Source organism: Antechinus flavipes, chromosome 2 (assembly GCF_016432865.1).
Source record: "Antechinus flavipes isolate AdamAnt ecotype Samford, QLD, Australia chromosome 2, AdamAnt_v2, whole genome shotgun sequence".
Classification (NCBI taxonomy): domain Eukaryota; kingdom Metazoa; phylum Chordata; class Mammalia; order Dasyuromorphia; family Dasyuridae; genus Antechinus; species Antechinus flavipes.
Genome location: NC_067399.1, coordinates 650,614,765 through 650,633,844, shown reverse-complemented (window position 1 = coordinate 650,633,844; position 19,080 = coordinate 650,614,765). Strand labels below are relative to the sequence as shown.

The 19,080-nt window shown below is 36.8% G+C and overlaps 1 protein-coding gene across 5 annotated transcripts in view; it reads left to right on the top strand.

Annotated features, from left to right (window-relative positions):
* The window catches only part of LOC127552033 (cytochrome P450 2C23-like), a 123,864-nt gene that overhangs the window by 64,877 nt on the left and 39,907 nt on the right, over positions 1 to 19,080 (top strand). For 3 of the 5 annotated variants that reach the window (XM_051982390.1, XM_051982388.1, XM_051982387.1), the window contains exon 2: positions 2,743 to 2,816. The exons of the other annotated variants lie outside the window; for them this stretch is intronic. In XM_051982390.1, the coding sequence (XP_051838350.1) occupies positions 2,743 to 2,816 (74 nt within the window). The remainder of the gene's footprint in view (positions 1 to 2,742; positions 2,817 to 19,080) is intronic. 5 annotated transcript variants of the gene reach the window in all.

The following is a 19,080-nucleotide window of genomic DNA, read 5'->3' as shown; positions in this document are numbered from 1 at the left end:
TGTGTCATATATTTCACTTGTTCTTGTCATTTCATTTCAAATCAGTTCATGTAAATCATTCCAGTAAGATATTGAGGAATGAATAAAATAAAATTTATAATAATAGTTATATAATGCTTTGATGTGCTTTACAAATATTATCTCCTCTCCACAACAACAGATGCTACTGTTAGCATTTAATAAATGTGGAAACTGACACAGGCAAAAGGAAGAATTCTGAGATGGAAGTTCTATAAAATATTTATCAATTTGTGTCCCTCCAACAACAATGATATTGATGATCAGAAGGTTCATTCAAGGTTCCCTCCAGAATCCACCTTATGCTTTTTCTGTCCTTGCATCATCATTCCCTCCATGTGAAACCGAGAAGGAATTAAATAATAACAGTATTGGATTAGATACACAGATAAGTTGCAAAGAAATTCAAACTTGCCCAGAAATTCATGGCAACTTCAAAAGAAACATCAGCAGGGTCTGTGTGTTCTGTAAACAAAGAAAGAAGTTCATTTCAGTTTGAGTGAGTCCATAGTTCAGGCAGGATCACAGCTTTGCCTGCTATTCATTGGGGGGTGGCCTTGTATAAATACCTTCAGATCTCTGCTCAATTTTCCAAATCTTTGAAATGGGTGGGGATGATTTATTAGGATTTGGAGGGAATCACAGGAAACAGGGGTTCACCATTTGAGAACAAGATCTTTTAGTTCAACAGTGTCATTAATCAGGGAAGGAAAATGAGATCTAGGGATAGGAAGGAACCTCACCAAGATTAGAAATGTAACAGGAGGAGAGCCAGGATGACATTTCTGCTATTATTCTCTAACTACTTAACCACCATTTGGTTCAGATTCAATAACTGTTAAATTGAGATAATAATAGTACCTACTTAGATGGGTGGCTGTGAGCATTAAATGAGACAGAGCTCATGAAGTTTTTTTGAGCAAAAAGCCTGAACAATAGAAAGTGTGAAACTTTATTATTATTAATATTATTATTGCACACATCAAGAGTTCTGTGATTATATCAATGAAGGAACTGACTCTAACAATGGAAATGGCAAGCTAGTCACATTTTTGAAGCACAGACAGTTATTTTTAAAATATTCATCCAATGAGGCAGGATGCAAGACATCTATTGGTTAACAACCAGCTTCCTAGGTGGGGGATATATATATATATATGTGTGTGTGTGTGTGTATCTGTTACTTTGTTAAGTTGAATCTGCACTAGTAACATTTTCTTTGTCACCTTTTAAAGTCTGGCAATGAAATAAAAAATCAGACCATGATTTGTGATATTTATGATATGTCCAAGGAGAAAATGGTCACATCTAGAATGTAATAGCAAGTTCCCTTGAGAGGGGTTTAGTTAGCTCTAGCAAACTTTTGGGTAAGAATCTTATTTCTTTATGCTTTTATTTTCTCTCTGAATCTATCAATCTCCTTTGTTCCAAAAAAGCAAAAAGTTTTTGTACAATAGTGCTTTTAGACAAACTTTTCAGGAAATAGTATTTCTGTGAATGGAAGAAACAGGGCAAACAGTGAATGGTGATTAGCTGAGATCCTACCTCTCTGTCCACTGACCATTGATGACACACTAAACTATCTTTGAAAATTTAAAGAGTAATTCAAACATGGAGCAAAACATACATTCTAATGTGATGCTCCGTGTCTGGCACATGAGATGAAAGCAGAGGTCATTATGAATAGAAAAATAGGCTCCATATTAATTCAAATGAGAGGACTAAAAAGAATAAAAGTAACTATAGTCATAATCAACCAGAGGCCTGTTTTTTCTCCAAGCTAGAATAGGGAGGTCTGAGAGAGATGGGTTCTTCCTCTGCATGAAGTATCATTAGTAGATGAGAGCATATATCATGGATGGACAGAAGGAGAATCTTATCAAGGATTGATGCCAGAAAAAAATATTAATCTGAAAGATCAGGGTCAAGAAGATTAAAAGCTCAGAAGACACTGAGGGATGAAAAAATGTTGGGGACACCAAAGGTTTGATGAAGAAGAATAAGAAAGGAATAAATATTGGCCAGGACCACTAAGGATACAGGGTCACTGCTTAAAGAGATAGAAAGGAGACAGGGCATGCCAATACTTATTTGGTTGCCCCTTTCTTTCTCAAACAGAATGTTCTTCAAAGTGAGGAAAGAACAAGCATGTCAATTAAGCCTAGTGTACTTTAGGAGATAAGAAGATATCACCTGACCTCTACTGTGAGATCAAGTGTGCAGAATTGTAGATTCTGGGTTCCTTAACCACCTCCTCTCAGACTGAATTTGGATATTTGCTTTTTCCTTAGCTCAACAAAGCCCCATAGGCTGACAGAAATCTGATTGCTGATAGTCCATGAACCTCCAAAAGATGAGACAAAATCCTTCCCTGCCCCAACTATCCCTGTGTGATTTAGGACCAGGTTCAGATTAGGAACTGATTGCAAAGCAACAGACATGTAGACATTTCCTTAATCACCTCTTGCTCCTTGGTTAATGGAAAACTAACAGTATCTGCCTGCAAAACTATCCAGTTATTGGCTGGGCATTGCCACCCTTTATTTTCTATCAATGATTACAAAAATCTAATACTTGAACTCGTACCTCTTAGAGCTGTAGGACCATCTCTGAGGGCAATGGATCCTTGGGGACTCACCACTTCTGTCCTCCTGGCTTGTGTTCTTTTGCTGATCTTCTTGTTTCAATGGAGCCAAAGATTCAAAAGGGGGAAGCTCCCACCAGGTCCTACTCCTCTTCCATTTCTTGGCAACATCCTGCAATTGGATTTAAAGAACATGATTGCATCATTCTCACAGGTAAAAGTGCTGGCTTAGAGGTTTGAATTCCAGCTGATTGGGTTGTGGAGGGAGACACAAAGGCCTCAAATGTATCTTTAAATCAGGACTCATGCAGATTTAGACTCCTAGCTCATGAATGGTGAGTTAAGGGCTGGGAGTGATGGCTGCATTAACAAGGATAGTAGGCATTAATTGATTGTTTTGTCAAAACATTGGTAGCAGCAGAAGAAATTCAATATTTACTATGTGTAATGAATTACACCATATATATAAAGGTAAAAATTAATCACTCTATTAAATGAGAACTTCTTTGGCATCTACTGTATGCCAGGCACTGTGACAGCAGAGAAACTTAGAATAAAATGATCTCTCCATGAAAGAAAATAGTTTCTGTCCTCCAGAAGCTTCTGTTCTCCATGAGCATAAGGAGGGATTCTCTATGAGGGATACAATAAATTCATAGACAAGTAAGTGGCATGTAATTAGAGGACAGAGAAAGCTGTCTTCTCATAATCTCATAATTGGGACCCCAAAATAATTTCAAGTAGGAGAGAGCACACGTACTGGACCTTGAAGGAAGTAACAAATTCTTTTTTTTTTAATAACTTTTTATTGATAGAACCCATGCCAGGGTAATTTTTTACAGCATTATCCCTTGCATTCACTTCTGTTCCGATTTTTCCCCTCCCTCCCTCCACCCCCTCCCCCAGATGGCAAGCAGTCCTTTACATGTTGAATAAGTTACAGTATATCCTAGATAAAATATATGTGTGCATAACTGAACAGTTTTCTTGTTGCGCAGGGAAAATTGAATTCAGAAGGTAGAAATAACCCGGGAAGAAAAACAAAAATGCAGGCAGTTTATATTCATTTCCCAGTGTTCTTTCTTTGGGTGTAGCTGCTTCTGTCCATCTTTGATCAATTGAAACTGAATTAGCTCTCTTTATCGAAGAGAACCACTTCCATCAGAATACATCCTCAAACAGTATCGTTGTTGAGGTATATAATGATCTCCTGGTTCTGCTCATTTCACTTAGCATCAGTTCATGTAAGTCTCTCCAAGCCTCTCTGTATTCATCCTGCTGATCATTTCTTACAGAACATAATATTCCATAAGGTTCATATACCATAATTTACTCAACCATTCTCCAATTGATAGGCATCCATTCATTTTCCAGCTTCTAGCCACTACACACAGGGCTGCCACAAACATTTTGGCATACAGGTCCCTTTCCCTTCTTTAGTATTTCTTTGGGGGTATAAGCCCAGTAGAAACACTGCTGGATCAAAGGGTATGCACAGTTTGATAGCTTTTTGAGCATAGTTCCAAATTGCTCTCCAGAATGGCTGGATGTGTTCACAATTCCACCAACAATGTATCAGTGTCCCTATTTTCCCACATCCCCTTCAACATTCCACATTATCTTTCCCTGTCACTCTAGCCCATCTGACAGGTGTGTAGTGGTATCTCAGAGTTGCCTTAATTTGCATTTCTCTGATTGATAATGATTTGGAGTATATTTTCATATGTCTATAAATAGTTTCAATTTCTTTGTCTGAGAATTGTCTGTTCATATCCTTTGACCATTTATCAATTGGAGAATGGTTTGATTTCTTATAAATTAGAGTCAATTCTCTATATATTTTGGAAATGAGGCCTTTATCAGAACTTTTGATTGTAAAAATGTTTTCCAGTTTATTGTTTCCCTTCTAATTTTGTCTGCATTTGTTTTGTTTGTACAAAAACTTTTCAATTTGATATAATCAAAATTTTCTATTTTATGGTCAATTGTGATCTCTAGTTCTTCTTTGGTCATAAATTCCTCCCTCTTCCACAGGTCTGAGAGGTAAACTATCCTATGCTCTTCCAATTTATTTATAATCTCATTCTTTATGCCTAGGTCATGAACCCATTTTGACCTTATTTTGGTGTACAGTGTTAAGTGTGGGTCAATGCTTAGTTTCTGCCATACTAATTTCCAATTTTCCCAGCAATTTTTGTCAAATAATGCATTCTTATCCTAGAAACTGGGGTCTTTGGGTTTGTCAAACACTATATTATTAAAGTTATTGGCTGTTTTGTCCTTTGAACCTAACCTATTCCATTGATCAACTAGTCTATTTCTTAGCCAATACCAGATGGTTTTAGTAACTGCTGCTTTATAATATAAGTTTAGATCTGGTACAGCTAGGCCACCTTCATTTGATTTTTTTTTTCATTAATTCCCTTGAAATTATTGACCTTTTGTTTTTCCATATAAACTTTGTTGTTATTTTTTCTAGTTCATCAAAGTAGTTTTTTGGGAGTCTGATTGGTATAGCACTAAATAAATAGATTAATTTAGATAGTATTGTCATCTTTATTATATTTGCTCGCCCAATACAAGAGTATTTAATATTTTTCCAGTTGGTTAGATCAGACTTAATTTGTGTGGAAATTGTTTTGTAGTTTTGCTCATAAAGTTTCTAATTTTCCCTTGGCAGATAGATTCCTAAATATTTTATACAATCAGTAGTTAGTTTAAATGGAATTTCTTTTTGTAACTCTAACTGTTGGGTTTTGTTAGTGATATATAAGAATGCTGATGACTTATGTGGGTTTATTTTGTATCCTGCAACTTTGCTGAAGGTATGGATTGTTTCTAATAACTTTTTAGTAGAGTCTCTGGGGTTCTCTAAGTATATCATCATATCATCAGCAAAGAGTGATAATTTGGTTTCCTCATTGCCTATTCTTATTCCTTTAATCTCTTTCTCAACTCTTATTGCCAAAGCTAGCATTTCTAATACAATATTAAATAGTAATGTTGATAGTGGGCAACCTTGTTTCACTCTTGATCTTATTGGGAATGGTTGCAGTTTGTCCCCGTTACATATGATGCTTACTGCTGGTTTTAAAGAGATACTACTGATTATTTTAAGGAAAAGTCCATTTATTCCTATACTCTCAAGAGTTTTTAATAAGAATGGATGTTGGATTTTATCAAATGCTTTTTCTACATCTATTGAGATGATCATATGGTTTTTGTTAATTTGATTATTAATATGGCCAATTATACTGATAGTTTTCCTAATATTGAACCAGCCCTGCATTCCCGGTATAAATCCTACTTGATTGTGGTGTATTATCCTGGGGAAGATTTTCTGTAGTCTTTTTGCTAATATCTTATTTAAGATTTTAGCATCAGTATTCATTAGGGAGATTGGTCTATAATTTTCTTTCTCTGTTTTCAACCTATCTGGTTTAGGTATCAGTACCATGTCTGTGTCATAAAAGGAATTTGGTAGGACTCCTTCATTCCCTATTTTTTCAAATACTTTATAAAGCATTGGGGCTAATTGTTCTTTGAATGTTTGGTAGAATTCACATGTAAATCCATCTGGCCCCAGGGATTATTTTTAGGGAGTTGATTAATAGCTTGTTCTATTTCTTTTTCTGAAATGAGACTATTTAAGCAATTTACTTCTTCCCCTGATAATTTGGGAAGCCTATATTTTTGGAGGTAGTCATCCATTTCGCTTAGGTTATCAAATTTATTGGCATAAAGTTGGGCAAAGTAGCCCCTTATTATTTCTTTAATTTCCTCTTCATCAGTGGAAAGTTCTCCTTTTTCATTTTTAAGACTGCTAATTTGATTTCCCTCTCTCCTTTTTCTAATCAGTTTTACCAAAGGTTTATCAATTTTATTGGTTTTTTCATAAAACCAACTCTTAGTTTTATTTATTAGTTCAATAGTATTTTTACTTTCTATATTATTAATTTCTCCTTTTAATTTTAGAATTTCAAGTTTAGTAATTGATTGGGGGTTTTTAATTTGGTCTTTATCTAACTTTTTAAGTTGTAGGCCCAATTCATTGATCTTCTCTTTTTCTATTTTATTCAAGTAAGCCTCTAAGGATATAAAATTTCCCCTTATTACTGCTTTGGCTGCATCCCATAAATTTTGATATGATGTCTCATCATTGTCATTATCTTGAGTGAAATTATTAATTGTGTCTATAATTTGCTGTTTCTCCCAATCATTCTTTAAGATGAGATTATTTAGTTTCCAATTACTTTTTGATCTATTGACACTTAACTTTTTGTTGAATGTAGTTTTTATTGCATTGTGATCTGAAAAAAAAAATTTACTATTTCTGCCTTCCTCCATTTAATTTTGAGGTCTTTATGTCCTAATATATGGTCAATTTTTGTGTAGGTTCCATGAACTGCTGAGAAGAAAGTATACTCCTTTCTATCACCATTCAGTTTTCTCCAGAGAGCTATCATAACTAATTTTTCTAATATTCTATTTACCTCTTTAATTTCTTTCTTATTTGTTTTGTGATTTGATTTATCTAAATCTGAGAGTGCAAGATTGAGATCTCCTACTATTATAGTTTTGCTGTCTATTTCTTCTCGCAACTCTCTTAGCTTCTCTTTAAGGAAGTTAGATGCTATACCACTTGGTGCATATATGTTTAATACTGATATTGCTTCATTGTCTATAGTACCCTTAAGCAAGCTATAGTTTCCTTCCTTATCTCTTTTAATTAGATCAATCTTTGCTTTTGCTTGATCTGAGATAAGGATGGCTACCCCTGCTTTTTTGACTTCCCCTGAAGCATAATAGATTCTACTCCAGCCTTTCCTTTACTCTGTATGTATCTCCCTGTTTTAAATGTGTTTCCTGTAAACAACAGATTGTAGGGTTCTGACTTTTGATCCAGTCTGCTATCTGCCTCCGCTTTATGGGAGAGTTCATCCCATTCACATTTACGGTTAAAATAACCAATTTTGTATTTCCTGCCATCCTAATATCCCCAAATTATACTTTTCTTTTTCTTGCCCTCCTCCCCTTCTTCCCTAGTATTAAACTTATTGGTCCCACTAATGTCACGCAGCTCTCCCTCTTTAGTATCCCTCCCTCCTCCCTCTGAATCCCTTCCCCTTTCTTTTTTTTTTTTGTTTTCTTCTTTTTTTTTTTTAATTTTTATTTAATAATTACTTTATATTGACAGAATCCATGCCAGGGTAATTTTTTTTTTACAACATTATCCTTTGCACTCATTTCTGTTCCAATTTTTTTTCCCCTCCCTCCCTCCACCCCCTCCCCTAGATGGCAAGCAGTCCTTTATATGTTGGATATGTTGCAGTATATCCTAGATACAATATATGTTTGCAGAACCGAACAGTTCTCTTGTTGCATAGGGAGACTTGGATTCAGAAGGTATAAATAACCCGGGAAGAAAAACAAAAATGCAGATAGTTTACATTTGTTTCCCAGTGTTCTTTCTTTGGGTGTAGCTGCTTTTGTCCGTCATTTATCAATTGAAACTCAGTTAGGTCTCTTTGTCAAAGAAATCCACTTCCATCAAAATATGTCTTCATACAATATCGTTGTCGAAGTGTATAATGATCTCCTGGTTCTGCTCATTTCACTTAGCATCAGTTCATGTAAGTCTCGCCAGTCCTCTCTGTAGTCATCCTGCTGGTCATTTCTTACAGAACAATAATATTCCATAACATTCATATACCACAATTTACCCAGCCATTCTCCAATTGATGGGCATCCATTCATTTTCCAGTTTCTAGCCACTACAAATAGGGCTGCTACAAACATTTTGGCACATACAGGTCCCTTTTCCTTCTTTAGTATTTCTTCGGGATATAAAAGCCCAATAGGAACACTGCTGGATCAAAGGGTATGCACATTTTGATAATTTTTTTGGGCACAATTCCAGATTGCTCTCCAGAATGGTTGGATTCGTTCACAACTCCACCAACAATGCATTAGTGTCCCAGTTTTCCCGCATCCCCTCCAACATTCATCATTATTTTTTCCTGTCATCTTAGCCAATCTGACAGGTGTGTAGTGGTATCTCAGAGTTGTCTTAATTTGCATTTCTCTGATCAATAATGATTTGGAACACTCTTTCATATGAGTGGTAATAGTTTCAATTTCGTCCTCTGAAAATTGTCTGTTCATATCCTTTGACCATTTATCAATTGGAGAAGGCTTGATTTCTTATAAATTTGAGTCAGTTCTCTATATATTTTGGAAATGAGACCTTTATCGGAACCTTTAACTGTGAAGATGTTTTCCCAGTTTGTTGCTTCCCTTCTAATCTTGTTTGCATTAGTTTTGTTTGTACAAAGGCTTTTTAATTTGATGTAATCAAAATTTTCTATTTTGTGATCAGTAATGGTCTCTAGTTCATCTTTGGTCACAAATTTTTTTCTCCTCCACAAGTCTGAGAGATAAACTATCCTATGTTCCTCTAATTTTTTTTTATAATATCATTCTTTATGCCTAGGTCATGGACCCATTTTGATCTTATCTTGGTATATGGTGTGAAGTGTGGGTCCATGCCTAGTTTCTGCCATACTAATTTCCAGTTATCCCAGTAGTTTTTATCAAATAATGAATTCTTTTCCCAGAAGTTAGGAGCTTTGGGTTTGTCAAACACTAGATTGCTATAGTTGACTATTCTGTCTTGTGAACCTAACCTTTTCCACTGATCCACTAATCTATTTCTTAGCCAATACCAAATGGTTTTGGTGACTGCTGCTTTATAATATAGTTTTAGATCAGGTACAGCTAGGCCACCTTCATTTGATTTTTTTTTTTCATTAATTCCCTTGAGATTCTCGACTTTTTATTGTTCCATATGAATTTTGTTGTTATTTTTTCTAGGTCATTAAAATATTTTCTTGGAAGTCTGATTGGTATAGCACTAAATAAGTAGATTAGTTTAGGGAGTATTGTCATCTTTATTATGTTCGCTCGGCCGATCCAAGAGCACTTAATATTTTTCCAATTATTTAAGTCTGACTTTATTTGTGTGGAGACTTTTTTATAATTTTGCTCATATAATTCCTGACTTTCCTTTGGTAGATAGATTCCCAAATATTTTATGGTATCAACAGTTATTCTGAATGGAATTTCTCTTTGTATCTCTTGCTGTTGGGTTTTGTTGGTGATGTATAAAAATGCTGAGGATTTATGGGGATTTATTTTGTAGCCAGCTACTTTGCTAAAATTATGAATTATTTCTAATAGCTTTTTAGTAGAATCTCTGGGGTTCTCTAGGTATACCATCATATCATCTGCAAAGAGTGATAGTTTGGTTTCCTCATTGCCTACTCTAATTCCTTTAATCTCTTTCTTGAGTCTTATTGCCGAGGCTAGTGTTTCTAATACGATATTAAATAATAATGGTGATAGTGGGCAACCTTGCTTCACTCCAGATCTTACTGGGAAAGGTTCCAGTTTTTCCCCATTGCATATGATGCTTACTGAAGGTTTTAAATATATGCTCCTGACTATTTTAAGGAAAAGTCCATTTATTCCTATGCTCTCAAGTGTTTTTATTAGGAATGGATGTTGGATTTTATCAAATGCTTTTTCTGCATCTATTGAGATGATCATATGGTTTTTGTTTGTTTGGTTATTGATATAGTCAATTATGCTAATAGTTTTCCTAATATTGAACCAGCCCTGCATTCCTGGTATAAATCCTACTTGGTCATAGTGTATTATCCTGGTGACGATTTTCTGTAATCTTTTTGCTAATATTTTATTTAAGATTTTAGCATCAATATTCATTAGGGAGATTGGTCTATAATTTTCTTTCTCTGTTTTCAGCCTACCTGGTTTAGGTATCAGTACCATGTCTGTGTCATAAAAGGAGTTTGGTAGGACTCCTTCAATCCCTATTTTTTAAATAGTTTATTTAGCATTGCAGTTAATTGTTCTTTAAATGTTTGGTAGAATTCACATGTAAATCCATCTGGTCCTGGGGATTTTTTCTTAGGGAGTTGATTAATAGTTTGTTCTATTTCTTTTTCTGAGATGGGACTGTTTAGGATATTTACTTCTTCCTCTGTTAGTTTGGGCAAGCTATATTTTTGGAGGTATTTTTCTATTTCATTTAAGTTGTTAAATTTATTGGCATAAAGTTGGGCAAAGTAACTCCTAATTATTGCTCTAATTTCCTCTTTGTTAGTGGCGAGTTCTCCCTTTTCATTTTTAAGACTAACAATTTGATTTTCCTCTTTCCTTTTTTTAATCAGATTTACTAAGGGTTTGTCTATTTTGTTGGTTTTTTCATAGAACCAACTCTCAGTTTTATTAATTAATTCAATAGTTTTTTTACTTTCAATTTTATTGATCTCTCCTTTTATTTTTAGAATTTCAAGTTTAGTGTTTGACTGGGGGTTTTTAATTTGTTCCTTTTCTAGCATTTTTAGTTGCAAACCCAATTCATTGACCTTCCCTTTCTCTATTTTATACAAATAGGCCTCTAGAGATATGAAATTTCCCCTTATTACCGCTTTGGCTGCATCCCATACATTTTGGTATGATGTCTCATTATTATCATTTTCTTGGGTGAAGTTATTAATTATGTCTATGATTTGCTGTTTCACCCAATCATTCTTTAATTTGAGATTATTTAGTTTCCAATTATTTTTTGGTCTACTTCCCCCTGGTTTTTTGTTGAATGTAATTTTCATTGCATTGTGGTCTGAAAAGGATGCATTTACTATTTCTGCCTTACTGCATTTGAGTTTGAGGTTTTTATGTTCTAATATATGGTCAATTTTTGTATAGGTTCCATGAACTGCAGAGAAGAAAGTGTATTCCTTTCTGTCTCCATTACATTTTCTCCAGAGATCTATCATATCTAAATTTTCTAGTATTCTATTTACCTCTTTGACTTCTTTCTTATTTATTTTGTGGTTTGATTTATCTAATTCTGAGAGTCCATCTTCTTGAATGTCCATCTTCTTCCCTGGAAAAAGATGCTCATTCTCGCTGGGTAAGTTATTTTTGGTTGCATACCAAGTTCCTTAGCCTTTCGGAATATCATATTCCAGGCCCTTCAATCTTTTAATGTGGATGCTGCCAGATCCTGGGTGATCCTTATTGTGTCTCCTTGATACTTGAATTGGGTTTTTCTAGCCGCTTGCAATATTTTCTCCTTCGTCTGAGGCTTCTGGCATTTTGCCACTATATTCCTTGGTGTTTTGATTTTAGGATCCCTTTCAGTGGGTGATCGATGAATCCTTTCAATGTTTATTTTTTCCTCTGTTCCTATGACTTCTGGGCAGTTCTCTTTGATAATTTCCTGGAAAATAGTGTCCAGGCTCTTTTTTTCATCATGTTTTTCTGGAAGTCCAATGATTCTCAGATTGTCTCTCCTGGATCTGTTTTCCAGGTCTGTTGTCTTCCCCAGAAGGTATTTCACATTCTTTTCCATTGTTTGATTTTTTTGGATTTGCTTGACTGATTCTTCTTGTCTCCTCGAGTCATTCAATTCCAGTTGTTCAATTCTGATTTTCAGTGAAGTATTTTCTTCACTCACTTTTTAAAAGTCTTTTTCTAATTATCCCATTGAGTTCTTTTGTTCTGTGGAATTTTTTTCCATTTCGCCAATTTTGTTTTCCAGTTCACCAATCCTATTTTTCAAGGATTTTACTTCTTTATCCACTCTCTCTTTAACTGACTTCTCCAGGCTCTTTTGCCAAGCCTCCCTCTCCTTTTCCCAAGCTTCCCTCTCCTTTTGCCAAGCCTCACTCTGCTTTTCCCATTTTTCTTCTAGGTCCCTTGTGAGAGCCTTTTTAATCATTTCTATGAGGTTCATCTGTGCTGAGGAACAGATGATCTCCTCCTTTGGGGATTCACCTGGGGACTGTCTGTTTTTAGTCTCCTCAGGATTTAGAGTCTGCTCTCTATCTGTGTAGAAGCTGTCAAGGGTTAAAGTCCTCTTCAGTTTCTTGCTCATTCTGTCTAATAATCAAAGACAAACTAGCAAAGGAAAACAGAAAAAACTGGAGTCTTTCTTTGGGGGAGGGGCTGGGTGGTGTTACCGAGCTTCCTCTACAGACTGCGGGGGGTGGGGGGGGCAGCATTGAGGCACTAGCCCTACTGTGCTGCACTTGCGCTGTGAGATCCCAGAGCGTGCTGAGTCACTGTGGGTGGGGGAAGGGGAGGCAGCCAGGTCCCGAGAGACTCCAGCTGTTTGGGGTTGTATTCTTCACCCCCGGTGTTTTTAGCCTCTCTGCTGGGCTGCTGACTTGCTGCCAGAGTAAAGTATCTAATCCTGTAGCGAAGCTCTCCTGGCAGAGACGGCTGCGATCACTCCCCACCCCCTCTCCAGTCTGCTCCCATGCTCTCACTGCCGCTGCCCGCTGCCTGCGCCCGATCTAAAATCATCCCAGCCCTCCAGTAAAGACAGACCTTTCTTGGCGAATCTCAAGGATGGCTTCTCTTGGTAACTATTTGTGGGGTTTTTTTCAGTCAAGCATTAATTCAGAGGCTTGTAATGAAATGGATAGTGAGAGAAAGCGTGGAGCTTACACATCTGTGTGCCTCCTCTCTGCCATCTTAACCGGAAGTCCCCCTTCCCCTTTCTTGTACCCTTCCCTTGTTACTCTTTTTCCTTCTCCCTTTTCTTGTCCCACTTTTTAATGAAGTGAGAAAAGAATCTCTGTAAAACAAAATGTAAATTGTTTCCTCTTTGAGCCAACTCTGATGAGAGTAGGATTCACACAATGTTCCTCCCCCTCTCTAAGTTCCCTCAGATATGATAGGTTTCCTTTGCCTCACTGTCACATGTAGTTTCCCTCTTTTTATCTCCCCTCTTCCCTTTTTCTGACACTATCCCCTTTCCATTTCTATTTTCCTTTTTTATGTTATATTGGTAAAATCAAATTATGCATATGGTTTTTATGTATATCCACAACAGAAATACAGTTCTCAAGAGTTCCTTTTACCTTTTTCTACTTCTCTTGATTCCTGTTGTTGGAAATCAAATTTTTTGTTTAAGTCTGGTTTTTATCTTAGAAACAGATGGAATTCCTCTATTTCATTAAATGTCTATCTTCTCCCATGGAAAAAAATACTCACCTTAGCTGGGTAGTTTATTCTTGGCTGCATTCCAAGCTCTTTTGCCTTTCGGAATATCTGATTCCAGGGCCTTCGATCCTTTAATGTTGAAGCAACCAGATCTTGTGTGACCCTTATTGTGGCATCAGTATTTGAACTGTTTTTTCCTGGATGCTTGTAAAATTTTTTCTTTAGTCTGAAAATGCTGAAGTTTGGCCACAATATTCCTCGGAGTCTTTATTTTAGGGTCTTTTTCAGAAGATGTTCAATGAATTCTTTCAACTCCTATTTTCCCTTCCAGTTCTATTACTTCTGGGCAGTTCTCTTTGATGATTTCCTGTAAAATAGTATCTAGGCTCTTTGTTTCATCATAATTTTTTGGTAGTCCGATGATCCTCAGGTTATCTCTCCTAGATCTATTTTCCAGGTCTGTTGTTTTTCCAAGTAAATATTTGACATTTTTTTCCAATCTTTCATTTTTTTGGTTTTGCTTGACTGATTCTTGATGTCTCAATGAATCAGTCATTTCTATTTGTTCAGTTCTGCATTTTAGTGAGTTATTTTCTTCATTAGCTTTTTTTTTTTTTTACTTCTTTTTGTATATGTCCAATTGAGTTGTTTTGTTCTAGGGAATTTTTTTCCATTTCACTATTTTTTTTTTTTTTTTAGTGAGTTATTTTCTTTTTCCAGTTCGCAAACTCTGTTTCCCTGCACTTCTTGGGAGTTTTTTTACCTTTTCCAATTCACATTTCAGGTAGTTGTTTTCTTTTTCCACTTTATCAAATTTTTCTTTTAGTGATTTATGTGCCTTTCCCCATTTCTCTTCTAGCTCTCTTTTAAGGTTTTTAATAGTCTCTTCTAGAAGATCCTTTTGTATTGGAGACTAACAATCATCTGGAGACTGTCTGCTATTAGTCTCTTCAGGGTTGAAAAGCTGTTCTCTTTCTGGAAACTATCAATTGTTCTTTTGATTTTTTTTACTCATTTTGTTAAAGCCTGTAAGGTCTGCCTTCAGAACTAGGAGGTTACCAGCTTCCTCTGCAGAGCCGTGAAAGGTATATGGACGGGTAGCTGTCCTGCCAACCGGCTACAAAAAGCAGCGAGGTACTGGAGTGCTTTGGGAAAGAATTCCCCACCTGAAAGTAACTCAGGCCTGCAGGGCTGGGCTGGGAAAGTGCCTTGCAAAGACCCCAGGCTGTATGAGATAACGCCTGCCCTGGGGCTAGATGCTGAGCAGTGAGAGTTTCACTTCCCAAGCCAAATCCTGCCCTGGGGCTGTGGATGTTAGCAGCTGAGCAGTAAATGGATTTGCAGGGACTAGAAGTGTCTGCCCCTAAACGCAGTCAGCTGGGAAGGTTCTATTGCCCCAGGCCGAGCCCCCCACTCTGCTGATCAGAGGCTGCCTAGGCTGTGCCCCCCTGCCGTGCAGATTAGTAACTGCCCCCACAAAAGCCCCGAACTGCAGGATGTGGCCACAGGGCTGCAGTAAAGTCTGTCTGAGTCACTTCCGCATTTGAGGGGTTACAGCCAGATCTCGTTAGGTTCTGGCATTTTTTTAGAACACCTGTTTTAGGCTTCAATCTCTCTGCCAGTTTACTGCTTTGTAATCAAGGCAGAGCAGTTAGCCTATAGCAGAGTGGTCCCTATAACTTCTCTAGCCACAGAGATCACCCCCGCCCTTGGTTTGCTCAGGACATTAGCCTCTCACTGCCTGTGCTGGTCTGTTCCTGGCCCCTCAGGACAAACCTTTCCTGGCGATCTTCCAGATTGACTTCAGCTGGTAAGTTGTAGTGCTTCTAATCTTCATGAATTTAAGCAGTAAAGCGTTATTTTTGAGGCTAGATTAAATAGTTGGTTATGAGGGGAATGAGAGAAGCTTAGAGAGTCGTGTGTGCCTGCTCCGCCATCTTGGCTCCGCCACGGGAAGACCACAGAAACAAATTCTTATTGGAAGAGAGGGTGGGAATGAATTCCAGGTATGGGAGACAGTCTGGATAAAGACAAGGAGTTGGGAGATAATATAGCCAGCAGGGTCAATTTTGGGATGAAGAGGAATATGAAATAAATCTGCACACTTAAGATGGAACCAGCCATGGAGGTATTTAAGTGCCAACTTAGTGCAGCCTTTTTGAGTTGAAGTAGTCTGAACTGTACCATGGGAATACTACATTGTTAGTTGTGTGGGTTATTCATTGCAGAAGTGAAATACTTGAAGAGATTGATCTTGGAGGTTAATGAAAGCATGGATAAAAATATCATTTATCAATTGCTCACTATGTGCTCAGTAGTGGGAAGATAACAGAGTAAGCGATTTCAGCTGGAAAGACTTTGTGCTCTTTAGGACACATTAACAAAACACATAGTAATTCAGAGCATTTCAAGTCAATTCTACTGATAAAATCCATATCTTTTCTGATATTGAACCATTCAACAGTGACCCTGTTTTTCTTTTATAGTGTTCAGTAGCTTGGATTCTCAAGGGAAATGAGTACTTTTGGAGAAAGAAGTAGTTTTGTGGGAAAATTAGTTAGTTGAATATGGATGTATTATTTGCAATGTGAATGGACATCCATTTTGAGCACTTCTCAGCCACTGCCTATGTGGAGTTCAAAAATGACAAAGTCTAGTTATATAAACGTGAGTCTTCTGCTTGGAAATAATCACTGAGGCCGTAGGTGTAAGATCATCTAGTTAGAAAGAGTTTGGCAGTTCATGAGATCTCTAAGGGAGCCCACAAAAGTCTTTGTAGTCAGGAGACATATGATGAAACAGCAATGAGGATTGACAATAAGCATACAGACATGTAACAGAAGAAACAGAAGAGACAAGTGTCATGGAAAGGTCTCCAAATACTTGATTATCCAAGCTCCTAGTTCTTCCTCCCTCCATGTTTTGGGGAGAATTTTGCCTTTTGTTTTATTGCTTCTTGTTGTCTTATGGAGCTATTAGTCTCAAGTCATTCCAAACTAAATGTTAAAAAAAGAAAAAAATATTTTGTAAAATAAAGACAAATGAAATTTAGATCAAAAGATGTTTGGCAAACATCAAGGAAGGGACACAGTGATGCTAGTGAGTCATCCTATCTTCATCAAGCACAGAAAATTCCAGGTTAACTTGATGTCTTTAGACAAAGTTAGGAAAGTGACACATCTTCAACTGCACAATTACATAGAATATGGAATATGGGGTATCTTCTACATATGAACAAAGAGGAAATGAAGTGTTCATTGTTAATTGAGCTTCAAATATGTCTCCACTAGAAATGTATATGGGAATGTAGATCTCCTTCTCTTCTTTCTTCTCCTCCTCTTCTCTTCCTCCTTCTCCTCCTCCTCCTCGGTTCTACTTCTTCTCCTTCAACTTCTCTCTTGTTCATATTGTTGTTGTTGTTGTTGTTGTTGTTGTTGTTCTTCTTCTTCTTCTTCTTCTTCTTCTTCATTAAGTCATGTCTGTGAGTCAAGAGGTAGACACTACCATCATTATTCCAATAATGATACATCTTAGTATCATGCTTAGAGATGCTTATAGAAACTTGTAATATTTTTTATTCTTTAAGAAGGTCAAGAGGACATCCTCTAACCCAGGAGGTTAGGGAAGGAAGCTACAAACAAGGTTTACCAAAGACCCTGCTAACTCCAAGGAAATACTTCTCAAGGGCTTGGATGAAAGTCTTTTACCATTAAATTGATGTTAAAATTAAACAGATGTTCAACTCAGATCATCACCTTCTTAATTGGGTTCAGATTTTACAGAAAACTTATGGGGATTTATAGTAAAAAGGTCAAAAGAAGTTGAAGCATTGCATGTTGATAGAATTTTTTATCTGATATGTATAAATACTGAGGAAGGTTGTGTGCTACAGTGGATGGAACAGTAGGTCTAATGTCAGACGTCCTCTGTACTTTGCTACTTTTGGAACTTTGGCCCCATCTCTTTATGTCACTGGGCTCTAATTCCTTCTTCTGTGAAACAAAATGACTTCCAAGGTTTCTTCTCTCTTCAGAGTTAGTCCTATAGTTCGAGTTACTCATGACTCCCTCCACTTTCTGCCCCATTTTTTGAATAATAGTTGCCTCTATTGTAATTTCCCCACATAAAAGAAATATAGTTTTGAATCTTCAATCCTGTTTTCAGTAATGTGTCCCACTGTTAGTGCCTTCACATAGGAAAAACACAATGCTGATTCAACTATGATTTTACAGTTTTCCCCTTGGTGAGTCACCATTCCATAACCATCACCTTACCGTATCTATTATCTTTCTCTGAAACCATCCAAATTTATTTTTTTAAATAACTTTTTTATTGACAGAACCCATGCCAGGGTAATTTTTTACAGCATTATCCCTTGCACTCACTTCTGTTCCAATTTTTCCCCTCACTCCCTCCACCCTCTCCCCCAGATGGCAAGCAGTACTTTACATGTTAAATATGTCACAGTATATCCTAGATACAATATATGTGTGCTGAACCGAACAGTTCTCTTGTTGCACAGGGAGAATTGGATTCAGAAGGTACAAATAACCCGGGAAGAAAAAAATGCAAGCTGTTTATATTCATTTCCCAGTGTTCTTTCTTTGGGTGTAGCTGCTTCTGTCCATCCTTGATCAATTGAAACTGAATTCACTCTCTTTATCAAAGAGATCCACTTCCATCAGAATACATCCTGAAACAGTATTGTTGTTTGGGTATATAATGATCTCCTGGTTCTGCTCATTTCACTTCATTTCACTTAGCATCAGTTCATGTAAGTCTCTCCAGTCTTCTCTGTATTCATCCTGCTGGTCATTCCTTACAGAACAATAATATTCCATAACATTCATATACCACAATTTACTCAACCGTTCTCCAATTGATGGGCATCCATTCATTTTCCAGCTTCTAGCCACTACAAACAGGGCTGCCACAAACATTTTGGCACATACAGGTCCCTATCCCTTCTTTAGTATCTCTTTGGGGTATAAGCCCAGTAGTAGCACTGCTGGATCAAAGGATATGCACAGTTTGATAGCTTTTTGAGCATAGTTCCAAATTGCGCTCCAGAATGGCTGGATGTAGTCACAATTCCACCAACAATGTATCAGTGTCCCTGTTTTCCCACATCCCCTCCAACATTCCACATTATCTTTCCCTGTCACTCTAGCCAATCTGACAGGTGTGTAGTGGTATCTCAGAGTTGTCTTAATTTGCATTTCTCTGATTAATAAAAACCATCCAAATTTATGAAAATATGGAATTCTACACTTGTGGAAAAATGTTTGGATCATGGATTTTAGGAAAGCTTTTACTGATCTATAGACCTGTGAACAAACAAATTTATGCACCCTGTTCATCTCCAAATTTATCCCTTGGTGTTAGGGAGGATCAAATGTGCACGCAACCCGCAGTGGAGGAGCAGTCTGGCTTAGCAATAG